We start from the raw sequence: 15,967 nt of genomic DNA, 5'->3' as shown, positions 1-15,967 counted from the left end.
GAAGGCTTCTTTGAAGTCTTATCATAATCTCCAAAATTAAAAAATATACAGATTTTATTAGATAGAATGTCCATCGAAATCTAATTTAGATAACAAAAATTGTAACCAAATAATGAAATGTGAGTCCTGAGGATTAATATTCTCAGTCATATGCTATAATTTGCCCAATCAAATCGGCCCAAAGAGTAATCTAAAAAATGTAATTATTTGAGAGGTAATCTGAAAAAACTTAACTAGAGAAAAAATAAAATAATAGTCACAAAAAATAACATGAAATGTGATTTTTTTTTTTATAGATTTGTTTACAAATAATTTACTTTTTAGGTGATCCGAATTAGGTATATTTAAAAGGGATAATTGGTGAAAAGTCCACACTTATGGGGCCATATTTTATTTGGTCCAATATTTAATATTTATTTTGATCAAAATGACATGTTTAATGGAATTGTTTGCTGAGAAAGACAAATTATTATTTTGAATGAATTTTTTCCAATTTTCTCCACCGTCGAACCACTGTCGGACCATTTTCAGCAATCCGAAAGTTCATCAAAAAATTCACCATCACCAGCAGCATCAGTGGTGGTGGTAGTGGTAATATAGACAGATTTGTAGATTAGGTGGACATAAATGTGATGCATGAACAATTAAAGGGATGACACATAAACAAATAAGTGGATAGATGTATGATGGTCCAAGCCTAAACCTGACCCACTTGTCTTTGTTTGATCGATTGTGGATACGATTTTATGGTTTTAGAGTTGGATCTCCTCATTTGAATTATTGTTGTTGTGGTCATTGTTAGGAGGATTTTGTTGAGTTTTTTTGTCCATAGAAAAAAAAATTATGAACGACATATCTTCCAAAACAGTTAACAAACTCCATGAAAACACTAAAAACAATTCCCCAAAAAAGGGGAAGAAAATCATGTTCTCATCAACAATCGGTTTTAATAGGTGTGTCATGATCAGACCATCTCCTGGCTCTTTGGACCGTCATCATCCATGAACTTCTTCCACACCGGATGCTGCTTCCACACCCTTTCCACAATGGAATTGATCGGAACGCCCTTCGTTTCCGGCACCAGGAACACCACAAATAATCCCATGACCAAAATCCAAGCCGAGAAGAAAAAGAATATGAAGGCTCGCATGTGACAGAGCATCGATAAGAAAGCTTGAGCCACAAGGAAAGTCATCAACATGTTGGAGCTGACAGCGAAAGCAAAGCCTGAAGTTCTAGTCTCGAGAGGGAAGGTTTCGCTAGGAATCAGCCAACCAAGAGGTCCCCATGACCATGCAAAGCACATAACATACAAGCACACCAGCACCACCACAACCATAGCGAGTCCTTTGTCCATTGTCCCAGTAGTATTCAAGTGAGTCAGTAGAATTGCACCAATTGATACCTGAAATTGGATTCAATTAATTAGTACAAGCACTAAGTGAGAAGAATTTAAATGTAATTACAAAGAAGTGAAATTAATTTAGTACCTGGCAAATGAACATTTGGACACAGGCTTGGAGAAGCAACTTTCTTCTTCCAATCTTATCAACAAGATAGATTGAAACAAAAGTACTTGCCACATTCACTGTCCCAGTAATCACCGCAGACAACAACGAAGCATCGTTCTTGAACCCCATGGTCTGAAACAGAACCGGTGCATAGAACATAATCGCATTAATCCCAGTCATCTGTTGAAATATCTGCAACATAATTCCTATGACTAGTGGTGGCACGCTCGAGCGCTTCATCAGTTTCTTGAAAGGTTGCTTCACTTCCTTGGCTATCTCACATGCCCTTTTCACTTCTTCATACTCATCATCCACGTTGTCCACGCCTCGGATTTTCTTGAGTGCTGCTTTGCCTTTAGTGTCCTTGCCTCGTTCGATAAGGCTAGCCGGTGTTTCGGTGAGAATCATGGAGCCGAAGAAAAGGACAAGGCCGGGAATGCCGGCTATGGCTAAGGAGACCCTCCATCCAATTGGGTGGAGGGTGGAAGTGAAATAGTTGACAACGCCAGCTATGAGAATTCCAATTGTGACAAATAGTTGGAAGAGAATGTTGACTGCCCCTCTGTGTTGGACTGGTGCTATCTCCGATAAGAACACTGGAACAGCCTAGAATCATAGATTATAGTTAGGGGAAAAAAAAAAAATTTCCTTATTTATCATAAACTTTATGTAAAATAAATATAACTCAAAGGGTTGATTAAACAATAAAAATTTGAAGACAAAATCTAAAATTTTGTCAGTTAACTTCAGCTCTGTGATTAGTCGAGGGTGGACAAACTCACCTAGACACTCTATTCTTAAAATATAAAATTTATTTTAGGCACAAAATAATATACCTCATTGCCAAATCCAACTCCAATGCCAAAAAGAATCCTGCCAAGAATGAGCATCCATTTGTGCTCAGCAAGAGCACTGAACCCAGCTCCTCCAATGAAAAATAGGGATGCTACTAGAATTGTGGGCTTGCGACCAAATATACGACATGCCTTTGATGCACCAAAGCTTGCAACCAAAGCAGCAAGGTACAGTGATGATGTGAATAGCTGAAGCAACTGATCATCATATTTGCAGTAATTGTCTTCCTTTGCATGAAGTTTCCTCTCGTGAACTTTTGGAAAGAATTTTATTAAGAAATCATCCATCGCAGTCACACCACCTATAAAGTCAAAGTCAAAATAATAAGATTCGATTGTTTACTCGAATGAATTAGAAACCAAACACATAAACGAAAAATGATCATTGACATTCACATATAAATAATAATTTTGCAACAAACATCAATAAACCTTTATGAATCATTACTTAATAATAATTGTTTCAATTATTTAGTGTATAACTTTTAGACTTCCTATTTTAAAGCATATAATAAAAAATATATATATATATCTATGATTTTCTAATCAAAGAATTATATCAATATAGTTGAGGGCATTACCTGAAATTCCAATATCATAACCAAACATTAGGCCTCCAAAAGCTGCGACAATCCAACAAGCAACCACATATAGAGTGATTTTCGATTTGAATACTTCTGCATTAGCCATCTTTGCTTCTCCAAATTAAAAAACACACACTCAAAATTATTAATCTTCTTCAAACAAGAAATCTCACGGGAGAGAGAAGACAGAATGAAAAAAACCTCACAGAAGAGAGAAGATAGAATGAGATAAAGAAGGGTAATTGGATGCTTTTATAACAATGAATTCCCATTAATTTTGGGATTTTGAGATGGATAGGATTTGGGAAATCTTAGTAGCTTATTTTTGCTGGAAAATAGTTCCAATGGTCAAATCTCTTATCCTTTCTGACAAGGAATAACAATGAATTCCCATTAATTTTGGGATTTTGAGATGGATAGGATTTGGGAAACCTTAGTAGCCTATTTTTGCTGGAAAGTAGTTCCAATGGTCAAATCTCTTATCCTTTCTGACAAGGAATGTAATTGTTTTTCTTGTGATCCATCGTGTGAGATATTTAGTAAACTTCTTAATAGGTCCTATTTTTGGGTTAAGGATCAGTCTCTTTTATTAATAGTACTTAATGGATAATAAATCTTAAAAATAAAACATCTAAAATTTGGATACACCTTTTGGAATCTCTACCATTTTTCATTCTTTTTGAGTAATGCTAAAAGTCCCAAAAAAATTATTAAATTTTTTATCAAATGTCTCAAATGGGTGTGGGACTCACATGTTGAGATTTCAAAAACTGTATTAAAATTTTTAACAAATGTGTCACATGGATGTGAGACACCGAAAAGGTGTACCAGAATTTCTACCAAATTTGCCCATGACAGATTTGGTTGAAATTTTAGTACATCTTTTGAGGTCTCTAAGATTTTCTTTCTCTTTTGATGTGGGTCCCACACTGATGTCACATATTTGGTAAAAATTTTAGTGCATCTTTTGAAATCTTTTGTATTTTTTATTTTTTTTTAGAAACTGTTTTTTCATTTAATAAGGTCAAACATGTTTGAATGCAGAAGTAAAGTGGATTTATTAAAAACAGTTATAATAATTATTATTTGCTTTTATATATTTTTTAGTTTCCCTTCTGTTATTTTGGATAGTCATGACATGACTCATATTTGTAAAATCCGAGGAGGGAAGAAAACAAATCTTTCATGGTAAAAGATTCACTATATAAAGTATTTATTATTTTCACAAACAATTAAGAAATTTGATTTCCTCACTCGCATGAAATCTTACATTCGTATAAAAATATTAAGAGTAAATAATACCAGTAGTTCTTATACTATCATTTTAACTCCTATAATTTTAATTAGCTTATTTTTTAATTTAATTTCTGATTTTGTCTCAATTTAATTCAATTGATTACAATTTCTAGTATTTTTCTTATGAACAATGTGCATATAAGCGACATTGGTCATGCTTTTATAGATAAAATTAAAAACTTGTGTAATTTAGTCAGTTACATCCATCCACTCAGTGATTTTTTTTTTCAAAAACCCTAATCAGCGTTATAATTATACCAAATTGATATAAAATCTAAAATTAAGAATCAAAATTAAACTAATTGAAATGAGAAATACTGAGATGACACAAGACAAATTGTAGACACTACCGAGAAAATTTGTCCAAATATTATCCATGAAATAATAAAAAATAGTTGAACCCCTAATATTTTAAAAAATAAATTACACCGACACCTATAGATTTTCCTTTGACACTTAAGAAATTACGCTACACCCTAAGATTTCAATTTCCATTACAATTTTTTCCCCTTCTGTCAATCCCCATTAGGAGACTTGGCAATTCTGGATAACATCATAAATAAAAACTATCAAAATATCAATTATAATCCTCAACCCAAATGATGAAGACTTTGGATGATTTGGTAATGTAATTAGTACCTTAAATTAAAGTTTGGGGACTTCTATTTAGGTCCTAATAGGTGAACTTATTGACCAATAGGTCCTGTGAGAATTCATGGCATTTTTTACCAAACACTATTAAAAAATATCACTAGTTTTTAATTTTTAGCGACAATTTAAAAATTGTTAAAAAAAATGTCACTAATTATAAGTTTTAGTGACAGTTTAAAAAAATAATCACAAAAAAGTCACTAATTTTTAACTTTCAACGACAGTTTAAAAAATTTGTCACAAAAAAGTTACTAATTATAAGTTTTAGCGATAATTTATAAAAACTGTGACAAAAAGTCCCTGATTGTCAATTTTTAGTGACATATGCAAAAATTCGTCAAAAAAGATTACTTTGAGCAATGATTTTATTAAGACTTATTTTCAATAGGACTTGTGAATTAACTCTAACTATTAGGACTTATTGATAATTTATCTTAAAGGGTTTCTGTAAATATTGTGTTTCAGGATGGGCCACAATGACACTGAAGAAAACAATTGCTGGTAGTTTTTTCTTAGATAATTGTGGGTAAGGGGTTTGATAATTTTTCTGCACGTATTGATAGGTAAAATTATATTGGTACCCATATCTACCCCACACACAAAATAAATAAATAAATAAATAAATAAATAAATAAATAAAGTGCTTTGTTTTGGACTACTGCTACTTTTGTTGTTGCAGGAATTTTGACTATGTTCTAGTTACACATTTCATGTGCACCTTGAAAGGAAGAATGGGAACTTGTATCAAAAGTATTTGGATTGATTATATTGATTGAATTGATCACAAATTGATGCATTAGAATGAGTCATTAAAAGGGTTTATACAAGAACACAATTCACAGAAATAAGAAATAAAAGTGGTCATGTATATAATTAATTATAGAATCATGTTTTGAAACTTTTATATAATTCAATTGTAACGCCCTCAAAATAATAACATTAAACCCATCAGATAAGACATGCATTTATATATAAACTAACCACATTCCTTTATTTCATTGAGTTTCATTACATAAGTATTACATGTTAACATCATAACAAAATGCCCTACGGGCTTACAGCTTTCCAAGTTAACACTTGGTTTCAACAAAAGAGTACTAACTCGCTTACACATTAAGCCCTTGGCTTGAGGTTACATGTAATACATCAAAAGTAAAACGACAAAACTATGCTCGCCACTAGCCTCCCAGCTATGTCCTTGGAGGTGGCATGCTTCCTGCACCTGAAAATGATATTCCCATATAGGGTGAGCCACAGCCCAGTAGAAATACACTAAACCAACCATGGACAATGACTAAAACATTAGCAATTGATAGTTGGTCAACACTGATACTATCACATAAATTACATATTTATGTCAACGACTTACAAGTCCCAATTACTTTTTATTTTCCCTTTAACAACAGATAAGCATACTAGTTCTATCATCATTTCCACAGATATGTATAAAAACTATATCTCACATTCAGATAAGCATAAAAGCTATATCCACATTCTCAACAGATATGTATATCATCAATATCCACAGATAAGCATACAAGCTGTATCCACACTTCACAACAGATATGTATATCAACAATGTCCACAGATAAGCATACAAGCTGTATCCACACTTCACTTCACAAAGATAAGCATATGAGCTCTATCTTCACTTCTCTAGACAAGCATATGAGCTCTGTCTACGGAGTACATCCCCTATCTCCTCCAAATACCTATCCGGTTTAGAGGTACATCCCCTATCTTCCCCTAAACCGCGGAGTACATCCCCTATCTCCTCCTCTACACATAACGTATATAAACACATTGGTTCTATATACAATCACACAATACATACAATTAATGTATTCTATCAACTGTCAAGTTCCATGACACATTCCATTGATTAGTTTCCGTTTACTTAATCATCATGCATTGTCTACAACAATCACGACTATCCTCCACCGATAGCCCAAAGCAGTTATTTCTAAAACAGAAAATAAATGCACAACTGGATATTCAATCAACATTTCATTTCCTCATTTCTCACCAATTAATTATCCCAATTAATTAAACAATGTAATTAGGTCATTTTCCATAATTACCATTTCAACCCTTAGGTCCCATTTTCATCAATGATTCAACAATCATTCCATTTTTCTATGCCAAACATGCATCTAGGTTTATTATGAATAAAACCCCAACTTTTGTAAAATTACACAAAAGCCCAAACTTTCACAAAATTACCAAACCAAGCCCAACATCTCAAAATACCAAAATTTAAAGACAAAACCCATAGAGAGGAGTAGGATATCCCTACCTTGAAGTTTAAGCCAAAAAGGAGATGAAGACTCCAAGATCAACTTGCTCCGAATCCAAACTTTTTCAGATTAAATCGAAGCTCTCAACGCCCTCTATCTTTTTAACAAAGGCCCTAGGCTAGATTCACACCCTAGGGAGATCAAATCTTAGAGAGAGTGCAAGTTTAGAGAGAGAGGGTGTCGGATTTAGGGTTTAATCAAAGAAAAGGACTGAAAAAGTGATGTTTTAGACGCTGCTGTCCGCTGATATAAAACACTCTCGCTCGAGCGAAGGATTGGTCGCTCGAGCGACCAGACACAGAAAACTCTCGCTCGAGCCAAGAAGTTCTCGATCGAGCGAAGAAAAACCCAGACCGCTCGAGCCACGAAAAGCTCGCTCGAGCCAGAAACTACAACTCTCAGGTCCAGAACCAGGTGCAACACAACTCTCGCTCGAGCGACATACTCCTCGCTCGAGCGAAGGACCAAAAATCTGGGCAGCAACACTAGGCTCCCAAACGCAACCAACCTGAAACAAACCTGCCCAACGCATCTTATAACTCAATATACAAAGTAAAGAGGATGCAAACTAGAAAATAAACAACTACCAACATCCACGGACACATGTCCGGATCACTGTACAACAAGGGTAAACCCGGGATCGCTATATCAATACTTAAAAATGTATTGAAACAAGGGAAAAGAGAAATTCAAGGACAAATAATCTTTGGTTATCTTCAACCATTTTTGTCCAGTGTATGCATTGACTAACATTATATTGCATGTGTCACTACAAGAATTCGCACTTTTGCCGACTAAAAATTTGGTCGGCAAAAGTCTATTTTTAGTCCGCAAAAGTTATCCGCGACTAATTTTTTTGGTCGCCACTTTGGTTGCCAGTTGAGGGTCGTGGAAAGTAATTAGCGACTAAAAAATATTTTAGTCGCGAAAAAATTATATTTGCCAACTAAATTTTTAGTCGTGAAATATATAATTATTGCGACTAATCCATTTAGTAGCTAAAACACTTTAGTCGCGAAAAGTCATATTTTCCCGACCAAACATGTTAGTCGCCAATTTGCACATTCAACGACCAAATAGTTTGGTCGACAATTGTCGCCCATTTCCACGACCAACTAATTTGGTCGCCAATTGTCACATTCCGCGACCAAAACAATTGGTGGGCAATACATTCCACGACCAAAAATATTGGTCGGCAATATTCACTACAAGAAAATCGCATTTTTGGCGACTAAAAATTTGGTCGACAAAAGTCAATTTTTAGTCGGCAAAAGCTATTCGCGACCAATTTTTTTGGTCGCCAATTGAGGGTCGGCAAAAGTAATTAGCGACTAAAACTTTTGTTAGTCGGGAAAAAGTTAAATTTGCCGACTAAATTTTTGATCGGTAAATATATCATTACTGCGACTAATCCATTTAGTCGCTAAAACACTTTAGTTGCGAAAAGTGACATATTCCCGACCAAACATGTTAGTCGCCAATTGGCACATTCCACGACCAAAAAATTTGGTCGCCAATTATCACATTCCACGACTAAAAAGTTTGGTCGCCAATTGTGACATTCCACGACCAAAAATTTTGGTCGCCAATTGTGACATTCTAGGACCAAAAAGTTTTGGTCGCCAAAAGGAATGTTTGCGCCAACAAACAATAAAATAAACTTCTAATTCATAATAATATATCCAATCTATTCAATACAATCTGTAATTTACAATAATCAATCAAACCAACAATTCACCTAAATCATAAACATTCAACAAACTATATAAATCATCAAACTCTAAACCTGTTTAATTAAAGTCAGCAACTATTATAAGTTTTCATCCACAAGTAATTCCAAACTACATATTCGTTCAATTAAAAATCCGCTTGTAATCTATATAATCATCCAATTCACATCCACTTAGCATTAAAATTTAAAACATATTCCTTAAGTGAAGAGTAGAACTCCCTTCACAGAGCATCAATAGCTTTCATTGATTGAGCAGAAAGAAAATTCTTCCAATAGTATTCATATCCAGCTACGTCTCTTTCAACTTCTTTCCAGGCCTCATAAGCCCGAACAAGAGCAAGGTTATCACTGTAATCACGTGAAAATTGTGCTTTTGCTGCTTCTGCTAGTTGCAAAGAGAAAGACACACAAATCAATTAGTGAAACTGATAAGATAAGATACTCAATTTTCTAGCAAAAGCTATCTATTAGTGAAACCACAACTAAAATACCCAATTAACAACTATAGACATAAAATTATAATAGCATAAAAAATCAAGAAAAATCATGATGGATCCGACTATTAAAGTTATAATATCATTGAGCTGCTAAGGGGGCAGGAAAAGGAAACAAAATTACACTGTGGCACATTGTTAATGAAGATTTTGAAGTAGAAAAACATGAATCATCCATTATAATTTTGTAGCTGTTGGCATGAACACAATGAATGATAAGAATCCACCACCCACTTTATTTTTACCTAAATTATATATATATTAACTTGCGGTGCTGAGTAGGGAAAAAAATTTACAATGATGATATGACATGATTATGGATGCTTGATATATTTCTCAGTAATTAAATTTTTATAAGTATAATAACAAATCTCACTACATGTAAATGTGACAGGTACACATTATATCAAAGTAGAGCATAAGCCAGAGCTAGCCACTGCAACCCCAGCTGCAGTAAGACCAGGCTAGGTCAACACAGCAAGGCTGCAGTACTAGCCGCAGCCAAAGCAGCTAAAGTCAGAACAGAAAGGGCTGTAGCTTCAGTCATGCTCACGTGTTATAAAGAGAACTAGCATAACTGTTTCAAGTAGTTAGGCTGTTAGAATTAAACCATGGTTAGATTAGTTTGTTATGGTTAGATTAAATATAAAAGCACTGAATCTTTGTAATCAATTCATCAATCATGGTTTTTGCTGAGTTAAAGGAATTGAGCCTAACAAGTGTAAGGATAATATGGCTTTGAGTACAATAAGAAAGAAAGTTTTTATGTAAAATAAAAACTCCGTAAAGATTGAAACCTCAAGAGATATCTCAATTTTGACACCTTCTTTGGCTCCTACAGCTTGATGAATCCCATTAGACCATCTCCTTTTCTCTTCAACTCTCCCTGTCAACTACAGAAATGTCTTGTTGTGCTAATGTGAGTATTCTGCTCAACTTTACCCTAAGACCATTTATGTACTCGGTTCAACCGTTTCATAATTGAAGTCCTTCAGAGTATCCAAACTACAGGTGCTAAGTGTCCTAATATAACGCATCAAAACCTATTCAAACAATAAGTTCATAACATTAACGAACAGTAGCAAACACCAATAGCCCAACAGTGTGATAGACAATGTAACTAATCAAAAAGTAAATGGCAATACTACAAGAAATCAAATAGTAGCAAGTTCATCTAAATATTTCTTGTCTAGTAAATGGCAGTAATTAAAATTGAATATGCATTTCAAAAAGTTATTAAAGTTTAAGATACACTCGAAATATTCCAAGGGACAGTTCATCTATATAGAATTACTTGTAGTACTGAAGGTAATCTACGTTTGAGCAGATGCTGAAGACGTTGTCAACCTAACTATTAGCAGTTATGAGGGAGAGTTACTTGGGGGACCGTAGCAAACATTAGCAGACGTAGTCATGCTGAAGGTAATCTACCTTCAGTGATGAGGGAGAGTTAGGTTGTGGGGTGGCTGAGATAGATGGGGTTGCAAGGGAGCAGGGGGAGAGAAAGAGAGTGAGAAGATGGAGTGTGATTCCTTTTAGAAAAATGTGATTCAATTAAGGAATACTGGTGCTTGGATATAAGTAATTATCTACGTTTAAGGGTATGATAGATATTTTAGTATAAACGTGATGGCCACTATTTTCCATCCATGAGATTAACAAACTGTACGTGTTAAAGTGTTTAATGAATTTAAATTTTGAGGTATGTACAGTGTAATCATGACAAGACTATGAAGCTATTTATATTTCTAATTACTTGAGGGAGGTCTACATAATTTACCCTATTATTTATCTCTTATTAGTTAAGAAGTACGCACACGAATATGTGACACGACACAGACATACGAACACACAAATTTTTAAAAGATGCAGGGCACGACATGTTGGGGACATGTTCAAAACCTATAATTTTATATATTTATTATATATCATATTTTTAAATACTTAATAGTTATTTTATATCAAATATTTAATTTTATCAAATTTATTAAGTATGCTATTTTAATAAAATAAATTAAAATTTTAATTTTTTTTTTGAACTTTACCAACTTTACCAATCTGATCCATATCAGAGAGAGGAGGAGCATGTATTATACATTTCTAAAAGCAGACACAAAATAAACCATGAAATAATGGTTCACTGCTCAGTGAATAAGAAAGATAATCATTATTTATGTCCAACCTAGTTGATTTTGTGCTATTAAGGGGAAAAAGAAGAAAAAAATCAATCCTGTAGTTCCCCACACCTTCCCACTCCCTAAGTTTGTCGGTTATAATATTACTAACATGCAAAGAACCCAATTACAAAATTTAGCCAACAAATGATGTTCCGTGTTACACTAAAATGTTCTTATACAATTCAACAGATCCTCTGCAGATGCAATATTTCCTTTCTCAGTCTAAAACTATAGCAAAATTTCTGGGAAAAACAATTATTTATTAGAAAAATGATTTGGACCCCCACGACCCCCACTGGCCTGAAATTGGCCAGTTTTTTTTTTTTTTTTTTTTTTTTCCTTCTCCAATCACCAACCCCCACATGTGTGGGGGGGGGGGGTGGTGGTGGGGAGAGGGGGTATCAATCACTTCCATATTTAATACATAAATGTCCACTGTGTTTGAACGTTTCAGAAAAAAATCCAAAAAATCAAATCTGAAAATTTAATAACCAAATTTTGAATAGAAAATCAACTAGAAGCAGCTCGAGAGAGAATCCACACAACACTGATTACCTGTTTACCATCAGGGCTCCAGCTAACAGCGTAAATGCTGCCTTTATGACCATCCTCTAAGGACAGCTCTCCAATTTTCTCTCCAATTTTCGCATCATATATTATACCCTTCTTATCAGAGCTTACCGTAATGAACTTGCTACCATCTGTACAAAACTGTACACAGCTAACAAAATTTGAATGATCCCTGCATATCAATAACATCACCTTTTTGTAAAGCATAAACTTTTGAAATGCATATTCAATTTTAATTATTGCCATTTACTAGACAAGAAATATATTATATGATGAAAAGGGCAACAACTAGAAGTTCATCTAAATATTCCAAGCAGAAATCTAAACAAGAAATATACTTATTTAAGATACACTCTCATACAATTATAAGTTCTCCGTCCCACAAACAGCATACTGCATTCTCAGAAACTGAATTTAGCTTTGGAGTAGATAATGAGAGACCCCTAATTGAAGTTTCCTTCAAAAGGGACAGTTCTGGTAGGGAGCTATAATTTCAGAAAAGCAGCGTTCAGGTGGATATGCACCAAATCAATTATGTGATGCAATACTGAAAATGAAAATTCTGCAGGACCAGTTCCATTATTTCTTTGATCATTGAATTAGGGAGGACACTTGTCCTAAATTTCCTTATTTTTCTCATTGAATATTGGGAACAATCTTGCACAAGGCTGAATGACTGCAAAACTGATTCAACTTGAGATTAAAACAGTTATTCTTATCTATTTAGGGCTATACAGAGTCCTTCATTTATGTCTGCTATAGGTGCATTTGGATGAAAAATGCCTAATGAATTAACAAATTCTCCTAAGCCCATTGCATTTCACATCAAACAAATCAAATATCTGCATAAACAAAATCGAATCAACATATATATTTTTTGTGGATCAATAAGCACACAATCACATGAAATCAATTCTTAGAAGCCAAATCGTCTATATAACTTGTAACTTGTAAGGGTATATATAAAGTATAGTATTAAAAAAAAAGAAACCATTTTTTACTTTTCAAATTCTTGACCAGGGAGATAAAGTGGTTGATGCATCACATGATAAGACCACAACACCAAAAGACATGATAAGGCAGGATGAGAAAAAGTCACAGGGAACCATGTCATTACTAGGCTTTATAGTCATTCCTAGGGTACATGTCATTACTAGGCCAAGTGCTTAAAGTCAATAGGGTTTATAGTCCCATTTTTTACTGCTAATGGTCTAAACATAAAGCTTGTCAATATTTCATGTCAATGGTTACACATAAATTACAGTAGCTGTAGGCCTACAATGCATGAAGTCAACATGTCATACTACTGAATATGCTTCAGAAGCCTTACGGACATAGCAGTTGTCAAATAGAGATCTAAAACTTTAACCATTCAAGGCAGTTTAATGTACTATTTGCAACACGAAAATATACCAGAAAGAGGACAGTTAATATACCAAACACTGTCTGGATCATCATCTGAATCACACAGCGGAGGTCGCGTTCCTGCCTCACGACTTAAGTAGCAACTGTTGTTCAAGGGCTTCTGCCAAATTGCAATATACCCCTCCTTCACAAGATTCCAACAAACGTGGCTTGTAAGATTAATCATCTCTGAAGATGAAGGAAGACAAACGATCAGTAAACTGAACTTCTTGTCTGATGTGCTACACATGTTACTCCTATTTAGACCACCAATAAAATGCAATGGAAACACTTCATTTGGGTGCACTGGAAGATTGACCTTCATTAAACAAATTATGGGGCACCCAGATGAACTAACATATTACATGCTTTAGGACCTTTCCCTGCCATTTTGTCTAAGTACCATAACCAGTTTGCAAATTTTTTGTTCTCCAAGCTGGGGTAGTTACCAAATTCAGATTCCTTAATTTTTTCTAAGTTATAAACAATTGCAGAAGTCACTCTGTAAGCAATTGGGATTCAACAGGGAGATCAAATGCAAACTAAGGTGCACAATTTTTCATATAAGGGTATAATAGAAAGCTGTGCAAACATTTGAAACTCAAACTAAAAAATGCTTATCGACTCACTAAAGTGAAAATAACTGTTCATGTTATTTTATAAACAAATTCTGCTTAGTCATGCCTTTCCACTGCTCTTCAAGGGCTAATTCATGCTTATAAACAGGCTGTGCTACCCAAGCAAAGTATCCTCCTGCACGTAACATCCTGTTGACCTCGAGCAGCAAAATTCCATCTTTGCCACAATGAAAGAAACAAACAAAGGCATGATAAGAATATGCCCCACAAATGAACATCAACAATTTTCCCATATAATATCTACTACTCTTTCCAGATAACAGATTTCCACAATGATAATGATATGCCACATGGAAAATAGTGAGGATAGACGACATGGAACAACTAGGTTATAAATTATAATGCATAAACAAGAATGATTACACATTGGCCTCATAAACTTGCAGATATGAATCATATGGTAAATAAAAATGCTTAATTGCCTTTTAAACCACTTTATCTCTTATCAATTGGAAGTGTGAAATGAGGAATTAGGCTACAACACAATACATATACACACATACATATACTAAGTGATTGTCGAGGCAAAGCTCTTCACATGTCAAAACAAAACCTGGTGGAACTTTCATTACAGTCAACAACTAACAAATACACGGAATCAGAGTGTCGACAATAAATGAAAAATTGTCATAAACTACATTTCTTAGCATAAAAACCTATTCGATGGTTATAATTTTTTCAACTAAAAGTTTAAAGGTATGGAAATCCCACGGTGATCAATGATCCACTTCAGGAAAGAACTGATGGAACATAGAGAATTGGGATCTCATATCAAACATTCACTTGCCAGTTTGAGACTGACAAAGTCATCAATCTTTATGCAGGTGGTGGCTCCATTACCCATATCAACAATACAAGAAGTTAATGAGAAACACATTTGGCATGAAAATTTTATTTAACCTTTGAGAGAAATTCTACAAGGAAGCAATAGGAGGTGCAACACTTCCAATATATACTCTAATGCCTAATTAGTTGTTCACTAAATCATTTTCTACCCAACAAAGATAATAAATTAAATTATGAGAGAGAATAGCATACCATGACGAGTCCAATTAATTCTACATCTTGAACAATGTATCAAGTCAAAAGCTTGATAGGGTTTAAGATCTGTTCGGATTATAAAACTACATCATTGTTGTTCCAAGGATACACAGTCACATAGAGATATAGAGGAACCATTTCAACCCAGTCATTAGAGGAACCGACTGGAATGGGAGAGTCGAAAGAAGAGTCAAAAGAAGTGTACCGTCTCGCCGCCGAACTAGTCTCGTCGCTGCTGAACCAGTCTCGCCGCTGACTGAAACCCTTCCCCTTCAACCCCAGTCTCTCTTCAAACCCTCTATCTTCTCTCTCTCAGATTAAGGTTTGCTCACTGTTTTGAAACATTGTGAAATTAAGGGCTCTACAAACCTGAAAGGAAATGAAAAAAAATGGGGGGAAAAGGCAGAGGGAAAAAAACGGGGGAAATTAAGGCCTTGTTTGGTTTGTGTTTCCCAAAAATTTTTGGAAAAAATTCTCTACAAATAAGTTTTCAAAAGTAATCAAACCAAACAAATTTTCTCAAAAAAATTTCTCAAAACTTGTTTGGTTTACAATTTTTCCAAACAAATCTCTCTCTCATACACATCAAATCAATCACTTTTTCCAAAACTCTCTCTCAAAATAATTTTTCAAAACATCTTTTGAAACAAACCAAACCAAACAATTTTTCGTACTTTTTATCTCTAAAACTCATCTCCCAAACTCAAACCAAACATAC

The 15,967-nt window shown here is 34.3% G+C and overlaps 1 protein-coding gene and 1 long non-coding RNA gene across 2 annotated transcripts; both read right to left on the bottom strand.

The window, feature by feature from the left end:
• Positions 1–964: 964 nt before the first annotated feature.
• On the bottom strand, positions 965–3,055 carry LOC145799557 (sugar transport protein 8-like). The gene is made up of 4 exons (XM_082889151.1): positions 2,947–3,055; positions 2,348–2,667; positions 1,491–2,117; positions 965–1,405 (listed from the first exon to the last, which is right to left on the bottom strand). The coding sequence occupies exons 1-4, from the start codon at positions 3,053–3,055 to the stop codon at positions 965–967; spliced, it is 1,497 nt and encodes a 498-aa protein (XP_082745277.1).
• A 9,010-nt stretch (positions 3,056–12,065) lies between these two features.
• LOC114295197 (uncharacterized) lies at positions 12,066–15,693 on the bottom strand. Its single transcript, XR_014339995.1, has 3 exons — positions 15,455–15,693; positions 13,603–13,759; positions 12,066–12,338 (listed from the first exon to the last, which is right to left on the bottom strand). It is a non-coding gene; the product is annotated as an uncharacterized LOC114295197 (long non-coding RNA).
• Between the last annotated feature and the right edge of the window lie 274 nt (positions 15,694–15,967).

This window comes from Camellia sinensis, chromosome 9, assembly GCF_055761805.1.
Source record: "Camellia sinensis isolate YWXY chromosome 9, ASM5576180v1, whole genome shotgun sequence".
NCBI classification, from domain to species: Eukaryota; Viridiplantae; Streptophyta; class Magnoliopsida; order Ericales; family Theaceae; genus Camellia; species Camellia sinensis.
The sequence above is the reverse complement of the archived record's forward strand: the minus strand, read 5'-3'. Positions and strand labels throughout refer to the sequence as shown.

Coding starts and splice junctions, on each gene's coding strand:
- LOC145799557 (XM_082889151.1), bottom strand. CDS start 3,055: ATGGCTAATGCAGAAGTATTCAAATCGAAAATCACTCTATATGTGGTT. Junction 2,668..2,946: donor TTATGATATTGGAATTTCAG/GTAATGCCCTCA, acceptor TTGACTTTATAG/GTGGTGTGACTGCGATGGAT. Junction 2,118..2,347: donor GAGTTGGATTTGGCAATGAG/GTATATTATTTT, acceptor CTATGATTCTAG/GCTGTTCCAGTGTTCTTATC.